The sequence below is a fragment of the Chaetura pelagica genome, unplaced genomic scaffold, assembly GCF_000747805.2.
Source record: "Chaetura pelagica isolate M959 unplaced genomic scaffold, ChaPel_1.0 scaffold607, whole genome shotgun sequence".
Taxonomy (NCBI): Eukaryota; Metazoa; Chordata; class Aves; order Apodiformes; family Apodidae; genus Chaetura; species Chaetura pelagica.
Genome location: NW_009953960.1, coordinates 416,962 through 437,539, shown reverse-complemented (window position 1 = coordinate 437,539; position 20,578 = coordinate 416,962). Strand labels below are relative to the sequence as shown.

Sequence of the window (20,578 nt, the reverse complement as noted above, 5' to 3'; positions counted from 1 at the left end):
TAATCCTTTAATGCAGATGGCAGCCAAGATCAGTAGGTGGGTTTCCATTTTAAGCTTTCCCTGCAGATAAACTGAACTGAGGAAGCCAGACAGGGATTGACACAGTTCAAGGCATGACTACCAGGAGTTTTTTCTGCACATTTAAGAAGCAAGTGGGCAGGACTATTTTTTTTTTTACAGACAGGTTTTGAAGGAAATACTGCCACAAGCAATAAACTTGAAGGTCTGTATGTTCTGCTGTTTCTTGTCTTCTTTTGTCCTTCATCTGTCAGCTCAGGCATTTTCTCTGTGTCCATGTGTTTGATCATGATGCCCTTAGCTTTTTCTTGGCATTCTACCAGTTTTCCTGTCTGTCCTAGTACTAGTCTGCCCTGAGGTTGTTTAACATGAGACAAGTGCATTCAACCCAAAATGGACGAGGTACATTTTGCTGCATTCTGGGTTATTACCAAGCAAAAAGGGCAGAGCAGCTAAAGCCATGAGATTGTTTGTAACAAATGCCTGCATTTATAGGCACTTACCAGCAAGGTGCCTGAGCATCTCACAGAAGAAGTGCTATGAGAATGTAAAAATCCCTATGCAGAGGATTAGTAGATTACTACAATTATCCTTCTAATGTCTCTGTAAGGAGTGGCTGTGCCTTGATTGTTACTTCACAGGTGGAGTACAAAGACACATACAGAGCTGATATGACCAGTGTCACACAGAAAGTGTGTAGCAGAGGAAGTAATACAACTGAGATGACCTGATTTCATTAATAACACTCTTCCCAATGAGTAGTTGCTTTCTAGTTTTTTGCTCTAGGTTCTCTGTGGAAGTTTCAGCCAGAGCAGGAGGATAAATCCCATATATATTAATATATATATATGCCAATGAAATATGAAATTGGTAAGTTCAAAGAGATGAAGAGTGTCAAATTAAAATATGTATTATTAATAACTTGGCTGAGGGTGTCTAAGCAGGCATGATAACCATCTCCACACATCTGAAATGTTTAAAGAAGACACCATGAGTTATGGTAGAAATATTTTGAGCGGCTGCAGAAATTCTTTAGGATGAGATTTCCCATCATGCCTATCTTCAGTCAGAGAAGGAATAGAAATTTCTTGCAGCAAAAGGATGTTTAGGATGCGTGGAATTTTCTTTTCCCAATGAAAAATGTTTAGCAGCAGCAGTATATTTCCAGGTAGCAAGGGCAGTGTCAGCAGAAAACATCTATTAATAAGAAATATTGGAAGACCTGATGTCTAAGCTATAAGACATTGCATCAGAGTCCAAAGTCAAATCTTTAATGTACCCCCATAATGTTAAATGGCTCTTGGGGAATTTACTTTTCTGGTTTCTTTTCTAGAACTGTTTTTGTTTGGTTGGATTTTGTTGTCAGCCTGTCAAACTTTATTTGTATCTGAGCAATGGAAAAGTAAAGGCATCACTGCACTCCTGTCTGGTTTGCCCCTATGGCCCAGATCCCACCAGGAAGACTGAAATTCATTTTCTAGGGAATAAAGAATGACTCCCCAAAGAAATGGTGTAGAATTGTCTTATACATCATCTGATATTCCAGGTAGCATTTTTTTCTCTTTCAGGGAAGTTTTTATGGACAAATTATTTATTAAAAAAAGAAAAAAAAAAAAAAAAGAAGGAAAAGTCTAATTAAAGAAGAAGGAAAAAAAGTGGGCTGCTGTTCACTGTAAAACATGAATCTTTACAGCCTGGTGAAAAAGTAATGAAATAAACAAACAAAGAAACAAAAAATCCAGAAAACAGAGGCAATAGGTGGAATGCCTTAATAATTCAATGGGCAGATAAGGCTCCAGCTACAAGAAATTCAATTTTGTTCAACTGCAGAAAACACTCTGAACTGGCAGGCCTAGACTGATGGAATACATCCATTCTACTAACATGAAAGATAATTTTATGTAAATATATTGGGAGACCTTCTAGCAGAACTGAGTGTCTTAGCAGTACCACTTAACTTGTTTGTAGGGTAATTGCATTTAGACCAAGGTCTTCTGAAGGAAATGGCTGATGGAATTAGCATTAACCAGGTTCCTGGGGGGCTTGGAGTGTTGAGGGTAGTCGATCTTGCCTCCAGAAAGGACATATCAACACTAGAGAAGCCAGCTGCTTCCAAGGCAATGTATTAACTGTTTTTCCCAAGTGGGACAAGTTTTGTCACCCAGGGAAGAAGACGATTTGAGACTCTAATTAGGCAGAGTCATCTTTGGTTTCCCTCCAGCTTCTATCCCTCCAGCTTTTAAATGAATTCAGATTTGTGTGTGTTGCTCCAGTTTCTTTTTTGTTGTTGTTGTTTTGTTTTTTTTTCACTGGGGTTTAGGAAAGATGTCCCCTTTGTGGGAACATCTTTTCTTATATTATAAATAATAAAGCTGTTGTTCTCGGGAGGATGGTGGATGCAGCTGGTCTTGCTGACAAGTTGCTTCTCTGAGAAGAGATGCCAGCATCATCCCAGTTAGTCAGCACGTAGATGTGCTAATGGAAGGCAGTGCTGTGAAGTGTTGTCTAGAATGGGAACTGAGTCTCCTCCTGGAAAGCAGGAGTTCAAATGCATTTGTTACAGCTGCCAGGGCAAGAGGAAGCTCTTTGTTCGTGTTGTGCTGGTGCACATTATTGAAGAAACATTCATCAGTGATATGTAATGGACCAGATGCTTGCTGATATAAAGCACATCCCCCCATTAACACGAGGTGAGGATCTAGGCCAACGTGCTTGCAGTATTACATCAAAGTTTGCAACTGCTTGGACATATGTTTTGTGTATGACATCCTGAGACACACCTGCAGTGTTGTATTTTTTTCCTTTGCTTGCTTTTAACTCTTGAAATAAAGAAACAACAGGTGGATGTGTCCTTTTTGGATTCACAGATGTGCATGACCTTATCTCTCAAGTATTTATAAACATTAATAGTACTAGTGTTGGCTTGAATATGTTATCAGAAATTCAGAATACTGCATTCCTCATGCTCAGGTCTTAGTCTTCAAGCAACAGTCTGTAGTGATTCCTTGCCTTTCACAAAATGTGCAGCCAGATAAGAAAAGACAGTTTCAAACCCTCCCCCAGGAATCTATAAAGGATGGAAAAGGAGATGAGGTAGCATGAATGGGTTCATAGAAAAATCTGGGAAGAGGGGCATAGCTACTGCCCTTAGCTCAGACATGTGCTTAGACATAATCACTTTGTGCAAAAATGGCACTACACTTGGTGACCTGTTGACTTCAGTGGGACTATTCCAAGCATTGACATTTTTCCAAGCATATTCCATGGCATTGTGATACTTTGAGTTACACTTTGCTTGCTCGTCAGGGAGTGATGCCCCAATTACTGTTTTGGAATATTATTTTGAACTCATTGTATATGGGAAGCTGAGTTAGACCCTTTGATGGGAGAAGCAATAAAAATATTAACAATCTCTCCTCTGAGCTGAGTCCAAGTCTTTTCCTATGTGATCCCTAACAAGTCAGTGATATTAGAGAAAACTTGGTGATAGAAAAATTAATTCATTTATCTCCTTTTCCTGTGGCTTGTTCCAAAATTGTATATTAATCCAGTCACATTTTAGATTGCCAGCACATTCTGGTGACACTTTGAGAATTTTTATTAATATTGGAGCTCTTCATTTAGATCAGTAGGAGTTTAGTTTAAGAGCCCCTGACAAATTGCCTACTTTGTGTACTATGGAATATACAAATAGTGAAATTCTTCTTAAAGAGAAATTATACTTTATCTCCTTGTGGTATACAATGTCAGCTTTTTGGGTGGACTGTAAGAAAATAGCTTGATTTTTCCCTGATGACCTGTGTTAATGAAATTACCTTTACTAAATGTTGCAGATATCATTGTTTTCCTCAGTGGACCAGTAAAACAACACTTCCCAGTTGAAGTGAGCAGATAGCAAGCACAGCTGGGGTGATTTACTCTAGCTGAGATCTGGTTCTGCACCTGTAGAAACACTGGCTTTCAATCTCTGCTCTCCAGCAGGACATCAGTTAGGAAAATCACTCACGGGGCCACGTTAGCACACTGACACCACAATTTGCTATTGCTGCTCAGAAAAATACTTACCTTCAGCCAAAAATTGGGTTCAGACACTCTCACAGACATGTGATGCTTTGTCTTTATAGGAAGCAGCTAAGGTAGAGGCGTCGTAATGACTTAGAGGTCTGGAAACAGACTCTGGAATGGGAGGCTAGAAAATCTGTCTTTGGCTTTACTGCAGATTTTCTGACTGACCTTGGAAAACTGAAAATCACTCTGTGCTTTATTTCCTCTCTCTGTAAAATACCTATCTAGTGGTATTAATCAATGTTTGTAAAGATCCTTGAAATCCTTAGATAAAAGAGTACATTACAGAGCATAGAGTAATTGGGATAGATGTGGCCTATAAAATAGTGCAATCTACCAAATTTGGAAAGAAAAAGCCTGTCCTGTTAGCATGCTCAGTTCTCTAAGCAGTTTGTAGGAAAGCTATTTGAACCTAGCAAATTATCTGTCATGGTTTTCCCAAGTGTGGAAGAAATGAGCTGTCAGGCCTTGGTCAGGGTGCTTCTGTGGCTTTTGTGCCTTCACTATGTCTATGCAGTGCTGAGCAGGTTTCTGTTCTCTTTGATTCTGAAAATGTGCTTTGTCCTTAATTAGGGTAATATTGTCAAGACATTGTGAAACTTATAGAAAATTTCAATGTGATATGGTGAACCCTACAGAAGTTCACAGTTAAGGAAGTTTATGCTGCAGTGGTTGCTTTTCAAGAGTAGGATAAAGGAAAACCTCCGTTTTGGTATCAAATGTTCATACACAACTCCTGAGGAAGTCTTCAAGAGCAGCATCTCGCCCACAAGACATTTGGCATGGCCCTCAGCTTTACAGGATTTTCTAATCCATAGGAATTCCCAGACACAGAAGTAGAGGAAAAACTTCAGTTTGTCAAAAGAATTAAAATGTCTTACCATTTATCTCCCTGCAGACACGCGTGTGTGATTCGAGGCCAGGTGATGACAGCAGATGGGACCCCTCTAGTTGGAGTGAACATCAGCTTTGTCAACAATCCTCTCTTTGGATACACAATCAGCAGACAAGATGGCAGGTAGGACATCTTTATAGAAGTTACAGTGTTCAAGCAATGATAACAGGATTATTACCCTCAATACTAAGGAGGAACTCCTTCCAAGAGCATTTTTATTGTAGATGGATTTTGAAGATGTTGATCCATTATTGTTAGTTGCTCAATTCTTACTATTTCTTATTATTATTTACTTTGTGTTATCACCTAGCATCTTTATCCAACAAATGGGCAATGCAGTGCCCATGCACATAAAGAAAAGATGCCTCCTGCTGTGTTCTTGCTAATGCATGTTGAAATTATTAGGGACAAGTCATTAAGATTACAGTTGTGTTAGAGGCAAGTGCTTAAAATCTGAGCAATCACACTCAAAACAAAAGCATTGCAAATTGGGGAAGTGTTTCATCTTATCTTTTGTTTGGCAGTGCTAATTGGCTCCCTTTCTTTTAAGAACAAAAATGAAACATAAGGGGTTCCAGCTGCACATACTCTATGTATTGACTACTAACCATGAGCACTTGGGAGAGGATTTCTAGATTTAGCACCACTCCAATCCAGGACTTTCATTAAAGGTTTGTCTTGGCCAGAGAAGCTGATAGAATGGTAATGGAAGAGAAAAACATGTGCCAGCAACATGTGCTTAAGGCCACCTTGTTCATGCTCAGGGGAGTTTGCACTTCCTGTAACACTGGTGGTGACAAGGAGGTTTTCCAGGTGATGCTCCATCTCTTGGATGACATGAAAAAAAAATCCATATAATAAAGAGGCATCTCAGGAACATTAGTGGTCTCCTGTGGGAAAGGATGCCTGTGGAGCTGGTGCCTTTGCATTGCCCATAGCTTAGACATCACTGCAAAAAGAAGTCTTGCACATTTATGCTATGAATAACTCTGTCAAGCTTACAGAACCTGCTGGTGTGAAAGTGAGATGCAAACTGCATTCTTTGGATCAAATAGCTGTGTACAGATCAACACAAAATCTGTGTCTATTAGAACAGATAAACATGCCTGCAAAATTCCTGGACAAGAATGCTTCTATAACCTTTCTTTCATCTGTTTCCTTGTCATCCATACAATGCCTAACTACCATGTGTAATATTTCATTTAGATGACAAGTACTTTGAGGAAGGGAACATCCTTTTGTAGGCAATTGTGCTGTACCTAGCACAGAGGGGCTTTATCTTAAACTGCACCTCTAGGCAGCAAACATCCCAGTAAGCTAAACAGGGACAGAGCACAGAAGTGAGAGCTGCTATCCCTGCTCCAGACCTTTGTAATATTTGATTAACTATTTCTTTCAAATTCCTGGGTGGTGAAAGGCAACTTCTCCCATGCTATAAATCTCCTTTTGCTGATATTTCAAGCCAGGGAATTTTCCATGTCCTTCCCAACCTCCAACCGAGCAGGGGACCCAAGGCAGAAAGCAATGCAGCTGGAGCATCAGTATGCTCCACCAATCTTCAGTGGGCTGCTGGTTCCTTGGGGCCCTCTGCCAGCCTCCAGAAGTTAAATTAGTTTCAAGGAGCTCAGTGCTGCTGATTCAGCCCCTGACAGGCCCTCAGCTCCTAATGATAAAAATGACAGAGATCAGCTGTCTCAGAGCAGGGAATCTGTGACCAAGTGGGATTCATCCTGCAGCTGGGATTTCTGTCAGCAGCTCCTGGTGGTCAGTCTAACCCCAGACACATGGTGTCAGCTCTTCTGATATCACTTTCTTCCCCTCAAATCAATCTGCTGCTGCAGAAACCCCGTGCTGGTCTGGTGCACAACTGACATTTAACAAATTCTCCAGTTGCAGTGCTGAGTCTCTTGAATCATAAAAATATCTCCCAAAATTGGCCGAGAAATACATGCAGATATTTGCTTAAATGAGCAGGGCAAATAGGTAATATATGGAGGCATTAAAACCCTTCTCTTAAAGAAGACTGAAATCCAGCAACTACCTCACTGGTGAGGTCTTCTAAAAATTACCTTGAAGTATTTAAGAGCATTTAGACTAAAACTGTCAGGGCAGAAAATTATGTCAGACATTCCTTATTTCTAATCCTGGTCTCACTGCTGATTTAGCAGGTAATATTAGATGCATCTCTTAACCTTCCTAGGCCAACCAACCAGCCTGTGAAAGAGAGATAACATTTACTTGCTTTCCTTACTGACTGGTGTAGCATTTCTTAACTACCATGTGCAAAGCACTTTCAGAAACACATAAAGAATTATTGCAATTAAAATTTTTATTCTCTGTGTTGATGGTTTTCAGTAATTTTCTGAATAGACCATGACTCTCTTCACATCAGCTTTTCCACAGTTTTCTTGTGATGGATTCACTCTGTTTTAAGAAATTGATGCTCTTAAGCCAAAAGTAGTTTTTCCTCAGCTAGAGCAGCAGCCTGTGTGGATTCCAAGTCCATAGTACTGAGCAGTTATCTGGGGTCATCTGGATCATAGAATCACTTGGGTTGGAAAAGACCTTCAAGATAATTGAGTCCAACCATTAAGCCTACTCTGCCAAGTCCAGCACTAAGCCATGTCCCCAAGCACATCCAGATGACTTTTAAACACATCCAGGGATGGTGACACAACCACCTCCCTGGGCAGCCTGTTCCAATGTCTGACAACCCTTTCAGTGAAAAAGTTCTTCCTAGTGTCTGTCTATACCTCCCCTGGAGCAGCTTGAGGCCATTTCCTCTTCTTCTATCACCAGTTACTTGTGAGAAGAGACCAGCACCTGCCTCTTTACAACGTTCTTTCAGGTAGTTGTAGAGGGTGATGAGGTCTCCCCTCCCTCCTTTTCCTCAGACTAAACAACCCCAGTTCCATCAGCCTCTCCTCATAAGACTTGTTCTCAAGGCCCTTCACCAGTTTAGTTGCCTTTTTTTGGGCACACTCTGAGAGACTGATGTCCTTCTTGTATTGAGGTGCCCAAAACTGGACACAGTATTCAAGATGGGGCCTCACCAATGCTGAGTACAGAGGGACAATCACCTCCCTAGTCCTGCTTGCCACAATATGTCTAATACAGGCCAGGATGCCATTGGCCTTCTTGGCCACCTGGGAACACATTGGCTCATATTCAGCCTCTTCTGCACCCCCAGGTCCATTTCTGCTGGGCAGATTTCTAGCCACTCATCCCCAACCCTATGGCGTTGTCTGGGGTTGTTGTGGCTCAAGTGCAGTACCTGGCACTTGGCCTTGTTGAACTTCATAGGGGTGACCTCAGTCCATCAATCCAGTCTGTCCAAGTCTCTCTGTAGAGCCTCCCTACCCTCAGGCAGATCAACACTCCCTTCCAACTCGGTGTCATCATCTTTGGTGTCACTCTGGTTTGGAGGCAAAACAGAAGCACACCTGGTTACCAGTTACCTGGTTCCAGGGGTTACAACGGCATAAAAAGCACTGGCTTCATTATTTGGCATTTTCACCACAGGAATATCTATTATTGAAAAATGCACTGACTTGCCTTAAATTTATTTAGCAAATCAGTTTACTGATAGTAGGTCAATAACTGTGTTTTTAAAGTAAGGGACCTTAAAGACAGAATTGAATCAGTTTATCTAGATTGGTTCCTAAGCTGATTTTCTTACTTCAGGATTTTTTTATTTTATTTTAATTTTTTTTGCATGACCACACTTCAGAATGAATACCATAAGAAGTTCAGTTTTAAAATTACAGTGGACTGAGCTTTTCACCCCTGTAAATGGGTTCACTCTGTTCCAGGTGAATATTGCAGCCCTCAGATCCAGCTTTCAGTAGTGAAATTCTGGTTCTTTTTAAGTCACATTACTTAGTGTGACCAAAACTCTTTAATAATTTCAAGGTTTGAATGCCTTTGTAGGCTGATTATTGGGACAGACTTTTTTCAAACAAGACTCTTGAAGACAAAATGACAGCTCTCAAACCCCTGTTTTGTCTGTATGATTCCTCTGTAAAACAAAGTGCATGATAGATGGAAGTATTGGTTCTGGATTATAAACAGCATTTTTGAACAAAGCTTTAAATTGGTTTGAACTGCCAGTTCACAGAAGTTGCAAGCCCTTAGTAACCCATGGTTGTGGGTGTGGTGTTAACAGGCAGAGAAGTCTCCAGATGGTTTCAGCTTCATACACCTGCTATCACATTCAGCAACTTTGGCATGGCTCTCTCAGAAAGACCAAATACATGGATTTTCAGAGCAAGGAGATGAGAAAGGGTTATGCTTTTCTGTCTTTTTGGAGCCTTCTTTGTGGATAAATAGAGAATTTCATCCTTCAGCCTGGCTCTCCAGAGTCTTTTAGGAAAAGCAGAGCAATATGACTGTACAAGTGTGATTTTTTTAAAGTGATAAAAGAGACATCAGAGATCAGCAGCAAAACCAGAAATAAAATTATCTCCTTCCTTCAATCCCAAGGTGGTTTTGCTCCTGTTAAATTTAATTTCACTAAGGGAAGCTGGGACTGTTTTCAGTCTGGGTTTTTCTGTATGGTTTTGGTTCTGGCTTTTGTTCAGTTCATCAAAGTAACATCAAAGCTGCACCCTATGACTCTGGGAAAAACAGCTCATGAGCAATAATAGTGCCTGCTAAAAAACCACTGCCTGGCTCATCTTTCACAATGGCTGAAGCTAGAATAGGATAGGATAGGATAGGATAGGATAGGATAGGATAGGATAGAATAGAATAGAATAGAATAGAATAGAATAGAATAGAATAGAATAGAATAGAATAGAATAGAATAGAATAGAATAGAATAGTCCTGGTTGGAAGGGACCCTAAAGATCATCAACTCCAACCATAATCTAAATATCCTCACCATAACCTGATTTACCTGTTCAGTGCTTAAATCATGTCCCTAAGCACTGTATCTACATTTATTTTAAACACTCCTAGGGATGGTGACTCTACCACTTCCCTGGGCAGCCTGTTCCACTGTCCAACCTCTTTTTTGGTAAAGACATTCTTTCTAATATCCAGTCTAAACCTCCCCTGGTGCAGCTTCAGGCAATTTCTTCTGGACCTGTCATTATTCACTTGAGAGAAGAGGCCACTCCCACCTCCCTACAACCTCTTTCCAGGCAGTTGTAGAGAGCAATGAGGTCTCCCTTCTGCCTCCTCTTCTTTAAACTTAACAATCTCTGTTCCCTCAGCCTCTCCTCATAGGACTTGGAGGTGGTGCTTTCCTTTCTTAATCCTGTCTGGAGGATGCAGGAGAGGCAAGGATGTTTCCCCCAGCAGGTTACAATCCCTGACCCAGGCTCAATGGCACCAACTGGGGTTGGTCCTCACTTCCAGACTGCCTTTCTACTGTCAACTTCCCTTTCCCACTTGCCTAAAAACTTGTCGAACGTCATTTGTAATGTTTATTTCTTTCCTCCTGTTGCCCCTTTCAGAGCCTGGATTCATGCAGAGCAAGTTTCTCCCTCCTAGCTGAAGGGTTTGCCAAATGCTAATTGACTGTTAAAAATGTTCTCATCAAAGTACAAATGCTGCACAGCTTTGCTGGCAAGGACCAGCAAGTTCCTTGTCAGGCTGCTGCAAGCCAAGCTCCATAGGTCTGGGAAGCTGATGCCCCTGCTTGAGTGGTAGAATAAATATGTCTTTAGTGTTTTAAATGCTTTCCACTCCCTCCCATAGACTCAATCTAAAATTATTTCCTAAATAACTTTCCTTTCATTATTATATTTACTAAATGGTGCCTCAGTCTATCAGCCATAAGGTTCTCCTGATTGATTGTTTGCCAAAGATATTTCTTTGTAGTAGTTTGTACCTATTGTTGCATCTCTGGGATTTTTCTGAAAAGCTTCATAATTAATTTAAAAAATAATTGTAAACACTTTTTTTCAGCTTCTTTCTTACATTGTAATTACAAGGTGCATCAAGTCTATCTCTGGGCTGCCAGAATGGTCTCAGTCCTGGTTCTCATGCAGACAAGAACTTAAGTACATGGCTCTTAAGCATGTGAGCATCTCCACTGAAGCCAACGAGCCTCTTCACAGGCTTAAAATGTGTGTGAGACTGTCATCTGCTAGCACCAGGAATCAAAAGTGAGAAGCAGGGCTGTGAAAACTTTCTTTGCCTGAAATACACATTTGGCATTGCACCAAAAGAGATTCTGAGGAAAAAACAAACAAACCAAACAAACACAAAAACAAACAGTAAAAAAACCCCAGCAACAACAAAGAAGCTAAGCCAAGAGGTCTTCAAATTGTGCTGAAATCCCTTCCTTTCTCACCTTAATACCTGTTTTTTGAGTCTATATGTAGTAGGTACATCTTGTGGTATTTCATAAAATCTCCATCTCTGACAAGAGGAGAAATTTAAATACAAAGCTAAGAAAAAAACCCAAACCCCATCCTAGCATCTTTACATTAAGAGGAGGATTATCCTCCTTATGAAGGTAACAACCTTCCACACAGCTCTGGAGGGCTCTGTTAGCCTGACAGATTATTACCCAACACTGACAGAGGCAGAAAAGCCACTTGGCTGGAGGTAGCATAGAACAAAGTGGCAAGACCACAAGCAAAAGTTTATCAGCCCTGCTCTGAATGATTAAGAGTCAGAAAAGACTATGTGTGGAATGTGTGGAGTTCTGCAGCACAGACACTGCCTGCATGGTATTTGTTCCTCCCCTGTGCCCAGTGCACTGGGCTAAGTCTATGACTGGGTTCCACATGTTCCCTGGGTTGTGTTGGGTATTAGTCAGGTTAGCAGTGATGCCAAGTTAGTTTATATGGTGATGTGTCAGAGAAAACACTTTCCAAATAGTTTATTTCATTGTGTGAATTTATCCAATTGGGGACTGTTTGAATGATAAATACTTTTAAAAACAAAAATTAAAAGAATCAAATAAATTAATTAGTATGCATAGTCAAATAACACTAGGAAAGCAATAGCAATTATAAACATTTGTTTCAAGAAAGGGATGGGTATGTTTTTAAGATACATTGGGACAACATGCAAAGAAGCTGAGTCTCTAGTCCTGCCTCTGCCAATTGCTTTTACCCAGCTAAAGGTATTTTGAGCAGTAGGTGTTGTGCTTGTAAAATGTGGGTGATATTTCTTGTGATTATTTTCCTGGGGCTCTTGCTAGGGAATTGTTCCAAACACACAGGGTCATGCTTGCACTAACTTTGTATGCCATCTCTTACAACAGCTTTGACCTCGTAACCATTGGTGGCATCTCCATTATCCTGCACTTTGAGCGGGCTCCCTTCATCACCCAGGAGCACACACTGTGGCTGCCATGGGATCGTTTCTTCGTGATGGAAACCATAGTCATGAGGCATGAAGAGAATGAGATCCCAAGCTGTGACCTCAGTAACTTTGCCCGGCCCAACCCTGTGGTCTCCCCATCTCCTCTGACAGCTTTTGCAAGTTCCTGCTCGGAGAAAGGTCCTATTATTCCTGAAATCCAGGTATGAACTCTCTGAGCTAGGGACAAAATAGTTCACATCCTTTCTGTGTTTCTTTTGCCTGCTTCGAGCAACATGAGCCCAACTATTTTGTGTCATTCTCTATTCCCCTGCTTTGCTAAAAAGCAGCATTCCTGTTTGTGGCACAATTTTTCAGAGGTTTGCCAGCAGCACCAGCTCACAAACACTCATTTCCCCACGTTTCTTTTCCCTTATCCCTGAGAGATGGAGGCAAAGTGCTTGTGGCCAACAGCAAAAACCTACATTGGCTCTGCTTTGATTTCACGTCTGCTGCAGAAGATGGGCTGGGACCCCTGTGCTGCCCAAAACAAGCCTTTGGGCAGCCCTTTGGCATTCAATAAGCCCAGCACCAGGCTGATGGACCAATTGCTCTCTCATGCCTTCCTTCTGTTCAGGAGCAAACTTCACCCCCTGGGCATTATGGACCTCAGTGGTGGAGTATCAGTTGATAACTTGCTCAGGTTTGAAGGCATAGCCCTTGCTCTACAAAGCTGCTGAGATGTGCAGTCAGCCAGCAGATAGCTGGCAAGTGGCCAGCCTGCAGAGCACCTGGGTTTTATTGCATTTCATGGCATTTGGTATAGATGAGCAAAGCGAGAGGCTTATTTTTAATTTCTCATCCCCATTTTCCTTTTCAAAGGAAGAGCGAGTCAGATAAACTAGATTAGCAACCTTGCAGTGGATTCAAAGTATTTTGCCAAATGCAAAGCTGGGTTTCAAACTGAATAGTCCAAACTGAATTATCCATTTTCCTTAAAAATAGTCACTGAGTTGAAATACATGGATGTAGCGGCATTCAAGTTTTGCTTTTCTGGGCATCTTATTCCCTGGGTTTTAGATGTCACCATTCAGTATGTCCTGGGTATTGCTTTTAGTGACAAATAATAGTGTGCCAAGGTAGAAGTCATAACAAGTGTAGAGACAAATTGTGTGATTCCTGGTTGAATCCACTGGGGTTGCAGTAGCATTAATGAGAAAAGAAGTCAATTTACATCTTCTAATTTTAATATACCAGGTACTGTAACCAGCAACAAATAAAGCTAATGGTCTGTTTACCTTTCCCTCTGGACCAAATGTTGTGATCCTTTCTCACACTAATTTCCAGTTACAGTCACCAGGTTTGTCCCAGCATAATTACTAATTAAGTCTCATATCTTGTAAAGTCCATCAAATTGCAAATTCTTGGTCCAGTTTTCACATCACTTTTTTTCCTAAACCAAGAACCACCATAAGGGAAGAAGCAAATATCTGATGCAGTGAAACTATAATCAGAATCTCACTCATTATTTGGTAGGGTACTCATTAGATGGTGTTAATTATATCTGTTGAACTAAAACATTCTAAAACTCCTTTTCAATAAGGCTGCATATCTGATCTGTCTGTTGACTGTGAAAGCAGACAGGGGTGTAGATCATAAGCAATGTTTTGATACAGTTTCTTGACTATGGGTCGTAGAATTGTAGAATGGTTTGAATTGGAAGGAACCTTTAAAGCTCATGTAGTCTGATGCCCCTGCAGTGAGCAGGGCCATCTTCCAATAGATTAGATTGCTCAGAGCCCCATCCAACTGGGCCTTGAATGGTTCCAGGGATGGGGCACCTACCAGCTCTTAGGGCAGCCTGAGCCAATGTTTCACAGCTCTCATCATAGACGTTTAGTGCTGTTTGATATGTCCTGCTGATACCCTGCTCGGCCTCCAACTGCCAATCCAAAATGATCCCCCTGTTGGTGTCCTGGGTTATGTCTGCCAACCCCTGTGAACATCACAGATAGCTTGGACATCCCAAATCTCACTAGGCACTTCTAGTTATGGAAACTAGTTAAGACTTAAATGGGATTAATTTTGAGATTATGACACCTAGATAATGTGTTCATGTGCAGTCATCTGGATGTGTGTCTGAGGTCCCATTACAGCTCACAGAAAGCTAATCAATATTGTCAGCAGAGCCTACAGATCAGTTAAGCTGACCATCTTGAAGGTGTCTGGTTCCCATTGATGGTATTGGTTAGGTCTCTACTGACTGCAATTGATGCTTACAAGCCTGCTTCAAAAGCACACACTTATATGTTGACATTTAGATTTAGATGCCTTCAACTGGAATTGAATCCCACTCTTAAGTTTATGTGGCGACACCGACCTTCTGAAGAACCTATCTCTGCTCATTTGTCATGGAGAGACCTAGAAATGTAGCTCAGAGGAGACTCCTAACTTCTAGGTTCCTAAGTTTAGATGAGTCCCATAGATGATCAGCAGTACTTTTCCCGTGTGCCAAATGATTGAGCTAAAACCTGTTCCACCTCAAATATTGACAGCTGAAGGTTAACAGAGTTTGTGGTGCAGGAGCATCCAAAAGAATCTGATTTTATGGCAGAGTTCTGACTGTGTTTTAGTTCATAAAAGGACATCTTTTCAGTCCTATACTGGAAATACATACAAGAAAAAATAGCCTACCTGTCAGGTTCTGCAGCTGCATTTTATAATACAGAGTTTTCAGTACAGAAATGTTAAACATAAAAGGTGTCAGCACATAGCTGGGAGGAGGTGACAAGTGGATTACAGGGCTGGGACAAGTGGGCTGATAGGAACCTCATGAGCTTTAACACATAAATGCAGTGTCATCTACCTGGATCCATTCAGAAGACTAAATAATACATTTTAAGTGTGATTTATGTACCTAAAGACAGTTTTGATGCCATTTAAGATGAAATGTCTCTTCACACCTCCAGCTGTAGCTTCAGAAAGGCAGAGATTTCAAGATGGTCTGTGTCAGACCTGTCATTTCCTTGCGGAGGTTTTGGGTACAACAGAACATCTCAAAAGCACTGTATTAAAGTCCCTGAATCAGGTCCTAAATGCCTTTCTCAAAATTCCTTCTGAGCATCATAATTACAAACAAATAAAAGACAGATTGTTCCTTGCTTTGTCTACTGGCAAAGTGTAGAGTAGCTGTAAGAGAAATGTGTGACTCAGAACAGAGACAAGATTTTCTACCTTGTCTCATGCAAATGATGGAAGAATTGCTACCAGCAGAAACATAGATCGACACCCAGGATCAAAGGGAACATAGCAGTGAAATTGCTAAATTATGAAAATCCCTAGTAAGCCTGAAGAACCAGGCCTTCTGCCTGACCAACCTGGTGGCTGGACCACTTTTAAAGAGCAGATTATATTGGTTAGTCTGTGATAAACTGTAAGAACTCTAGGCTTTCACAAGGACCTCAGACACAGCATATGAATGTATCTGATCCAAACAATTATCAAATAGGGGCACAATTCAGCTGTTTAGAATTTTGGTGCATTCAGAGTATTTTAAACCTTCTTTTCCCCTCTTCTCCCACCAGTGTCCTACTAGATTATAATCTTCTCATCAACATCCTGCATTGATGCTAGTGCAGCACTGCTTAGGAACTACAAATGCATTTTGGATAATCTGAATTACCATTTGAACCCACTTTTCAAGCAGGCACCTTTAAGCACAGCCCCTTGGTACCCCCGTGCTGACCTTTCCTCTGGAATGGTAGTCAGCAGAGACAGATGACAGAAAGACATAACTATTTCTGACAGGGGTTTGAACCACACATTGCAAATATTACATCTGTGACAATTATTTCTGCCTGGCTTTTTCCTAGAGGGGTTACATATGAGGACAGATGTGATACAAGGGGCCTCCTTTACTGCAGCTTGGCTCAGCTGGTCTCTGGTTGAGCCTGGTCACAGCCCAGCTTGCTGCTGAACTCATAAAATATACTTTAAAATTCCTGGGTTTTCCCAGTTCTGTCATTTTTCAGCCTCCTAAGCACTGAGATATGTAAATTGAAAAGGCTGCATTAGAGGAAGTAAATATTTATGAGCACAGTGGAACAGCGGTTTAACTTCTGGATGTGTCCATTTCTCAAGTGCTGCAATGCTCAGAGGCTGTAAGTTATCACTTGAAAAAGTGTTGAGCTTTGGATAATAGCTTAGAAGTGGTCTTTTCAGGGGGCAGATGACAAGATTTATCATTATTTATAATGCTAAGCAGAAAATCTGTAAGAGATGAGCAGCTTGTCACACCAAGGAAGTTTGCTGCTCCCGCATAGGAGGAGTTGAGTATAGGAGCCACGTAGCCTGGAAGACACCAAGCTGTGATCCCTTCCTGATGGGTGGATCTCTTGACCCCTCTGCCTTCAAGCCTCCATGCCCGTAGTATTACAAAAGCTGATTCTTGCTGGGACAGTATTTTCACAGCTTCTTTAGGGGGTAGCACACCAAAGTAGTGCAGAAGGGGCACAGGGGAGAACCATGCCAGTTGTGACCTTCTGACACATCCCATTACCAGACCAAGTTCTCCAGCTCACTGCTAAGAATCAACCTTCATCTTTCAAACATGGTTGCTAAAAATGTCCATATTGGGTGCTAACCTAAAAGTGACATTTTCTGGAAAGTGACAACTATTCCTGCTGCCCAAAAATGAAGAAAGAAATGCCCTTTTTTTTTAATCAGCATTTTGCATGGGAGAATCAGGGATGTACAGTGTGTCCACCTCCCAGCACAAGAAGGATGTGGACTGGTTGGAGTGTGCCCAGAGGAGGGCTACAAAAATGATCAGAGGGCTGGAGCACCTCTCTTGTAATGACAGACTGAGGGAGTTGGGGTTGTTCACCCTGAAGGAAAGACCTGAAAGGGGCCTACGAGAAGGCTGGGGAAGAGCTGTTCACAAGGACATGGAATGATAGGACAAGGGGTAATGTTTTTAAGCTAGAAAAGGGTAGATTTAGGTTGGACATTAGGAAAAAGACCTTTAATATGAGGATGGTGGATCACTGGAACAGGTTGCTTAGAGCCAAGTTCTCCAGCTCACTGCTAAGAATCAACCTTCATCTTTCAAACATGGTTGCTAAAAATGTCCATATTGGGTGCTAACCTAAAAGTGACATTTTCTGGAAAGTGACAACTATTGCTGCTGCCCAAAAATTAAGAAAGAAATGCCCTTTTTTTTTAATCAGCATTTTGCATGGGAGAATCAGGGATGTACAGTGTGTCCACCTCCCAGCACAAGAAGGATGTGGACTGGTTGGAGTGTGCCCAGAGGAGGGCTACAAAAATGATCAGAGGGCTGGAGCACCTCTCTTGTAATGACAGACTGAGGGAGTTGGGGTTGTTCACCCTGAAGGAAAGACCTGAAAGGGGCCTACGAGAAGGCTGGGGAAGAGCTGTTCACAAGGGCATGGAATGATAGGACAAGGGGTAATGTTTTTAAGCTAGAAAAGGGTAGATTTAGGTTGGACATTAGGAAAAAGACCTTTAATATGAGGATGGTGGATCACTGGAACAGGTTGCTTAGAGAGGTGGTGGTGCTGCCATCCCTGGAGACATTCAAGGTCAAGCTTGTTGAGGCTCTGAGCAAGCTATTCTAGTGTGAGTTGTCCCTGCTTATTGTAGGTGGTTCATGATCCTATGACTGTATCACCTTCCAGAAAATTTCCCTGCATTTCTCCAACTAAAATTAAAAAAAATAAAATAAAATAAAATTCACATAATTACTGAGACTTCTTTATTCTCAAAGCAGAACAGAGACAGACAAAACTTTTCCTGCTGTTTCTCCAGTCTTCTGTGCAATTCTGTATTGGAATGGAGATCTGTGAGGTCACTGTCCCAGTCAGCCAGAAATACCCACATTGCATGGCTGGAAGAGAAGATGAAGCATTTCTCTTAGAATAAAGAGGAATTTGGCCAAGGAAGAGAAGGGAGAATGCAAGGGAAGGGAAAGGGCTTGATAGTGGTAGGTGAGACCAAGAGCTTCATTTAGCAGGTGAGAGGGAAGGAAATTTTAACCAAGGCCCAGGGTAAGTAGGAACAAATGTGGGACCAGAAAACAAGGACCAGGACACAGGAAAGAAAAGGCTTGAGGTAGATCAGGCAAAGAGGGTCAGAAGTGAGGCAGGAGGGGAGCAGTTTCAAAGGAGAGGTGGGTAAGTCAGAGGAGGGATAGTGGAAATAGGATTCACTAAAGACCTGGAGAGAACAGTAGGTTATGATCAGTGCCAGGGAACATACGTAATGACGTGGGCTAAGTAGGGCTTGATATTTTACTGGGAAAAACAAGCCAGGAGACAAAAATTATCAGCCATAGGAACCTGCCAAGATAAACACGAGAAAAAAGAAGCTAAACTAATGGGTTGGAATAATCTCAGACTCCAAGCTCTTTTCACCATGGGCCCTGGGACTCCTTTTAACAGTGAGTCCCATTGTAAACACTAACTTAAATGTGATACTCTGATCTTCTGTTCTGCTGTGTAACAAAGATGAAGAAAGAGGACATTCCTTGGCTTCCACAATGAAGCTTTTAAATTACATATATGATTTTGTACTTGATGCCTACTAGGTGTGTTTTTTTAGACATGTCTACTAGTGCTTTTATAAAGGTGTGTTTGATAAATTACAGCTTTACTGCCTTTTTCTGTCTGCTCACTGCTGATTTAATACCTCCTGGGTTCCCTTTCCACAGGCTCTACAGGAGGAGATTAATGTTTCTGGTAGTAAAATAAAAGTGAGTTACCTGAGTAGTCGCACAGCTGGCTACAAATCAGTCCTGAGGATCAGCATGACCCACCCCACCATCCCCTTCAACCTCATGAAAGTCCATCTCATGGTGGCCGTTGAGGGACGCCTCTTCAGAAAGTGGTTTGCAGCTGCTCCAGACCTCTCCTATTATTTCATCTGGGATAAGACAGATGTTTACAGCCAGAAGGTGTATGGGCTCTCAGAAGCCTTTGGTAAGTAACCCCAGGGCTTGTCTCTCTTTTTAGAAGCAACTTAATTGGCAATGCACAGACCTTTTCCCAGATCAGTGTGGTCCAACTGCTAACATATAAAATGGTCCCTCCTGGTGCACTGCAGGTTCCCTGGGGAAGACTGGGCCCAGCTGTTGAGACAGCACACATTTCCCCAACAGATGAGTACTTATCTGTTCTCTGCCTCATGGCCCAACACATACATCATAAAGTGCTACCATCATATTCATATAGAAGGGACGAACTGGGACTAGAGGCATTTGGCTACTTGTCACCTCTAACCAAAAGCTGTCAGCACTGCTTTGGAAGAAATCCCTAGAACTGAGCCCTCATCTCCACTCTTCCTTGTGCCTGACCTTCAGGATTGCTGTACTCTTCATTTCCCCTTAATTCCCCACTCAAGAACATCATCCCAAGCTGGAACGTGACGGTCTTCTCCCTTGTACCTTGTGCATTCATTTACATCTGCAAAAGACTGTCAGAAGCTGCAAGGCAGAGAATAGGAAGGCTCTTCATACTCAAGGTTCCAAATCCCCAGCACCAAGCATTGTGGCCCATGCCACTCACTCTACAGGGGCAGAAGCTGAAGTACTTGCTGGGGCAGAAAGCTGTGCTGTGGGTATAGTATGTACACAGAAACACACTTCATTTCTCTTCTTGCTGCCACGCAGGCACCATTCAGTGAGCCTTGTCCAATGATGGTGGAGAGAAGGGGTTACTTTGAGTGCATAGTGAGCAGAGGTGATGCTGCTCTGCAGTGGTTTCTTCCCATCTGATCAAAAACCAGAGCACATTCAGTCATGTCACAGTCCAGACTATACCTTTCAGGCTGCCAAGACAAGGATATCAGCAAAATGGAGAGATCCTAAATTAGCAAATAGAACTCTTCTTGACAGAAGGGCAGTTCAGTGAGGCCTTGTAGCCCAACTGAAGCTTATGCTCCCCTTTAGAGGAGCTGTAGGGTGACTTGTTTTCTAAGAGGAAGAATAGGTGCCTTCCTCTCACTCATGTCGAGCACTGAACGGTTCAACTGCTGAGCCTCCTGGTGTGGAGTTCATAAGGAGAATCACATCCCGGTAGCATATCCTGAAAGTCTTTTACATGGTCTTTAAGATGCTAGATCTGCAGTGGGTTCTGGAGTGCTCCATGATGCATAGAATCATAGAATCATAGAACTATTCAGGTTGGAAAAGCCCCTTGGGGTCACTAAGTCCAGCCACCATCCCTACTCTACAAAGTTCTCCCCTAAACCACATCCACCAACACCACATCCAAACCACCCTTCAACACATCCAGGGATGGTGACTCCACCACCTCCCTGGGC

General features: G+C 41.9%; 1 protein-coding gene across 1 annotated transcript in view; it reads left to right on the top strand.

Moving 5' to 3' along the window:
• The window catches only part of TENM4 (teneurin transmembrane protein 4), a 358,617-nt gene that overhangs the window by 268,993 nt on the left and 69,046 nt on the right, over positions 1-20,578 (top strand). The window contains exons 16-18 of the mRNA XM_010001914.1: positions 4,982-5,101; positions 12,201-12,462; positions 18,969-19,236. Of these exons, the coding sequence (XP_010000216.1) occupies positions 4,982-5,101; positions 12,201-12,462; positions 18,969-19,236 (650 nt within the window). The remainder of the gene's footprint in view (positions 1-4,981; positions 5,102-12,200; positions 12,463-18,968; positions 19,237-20,578) is intronic.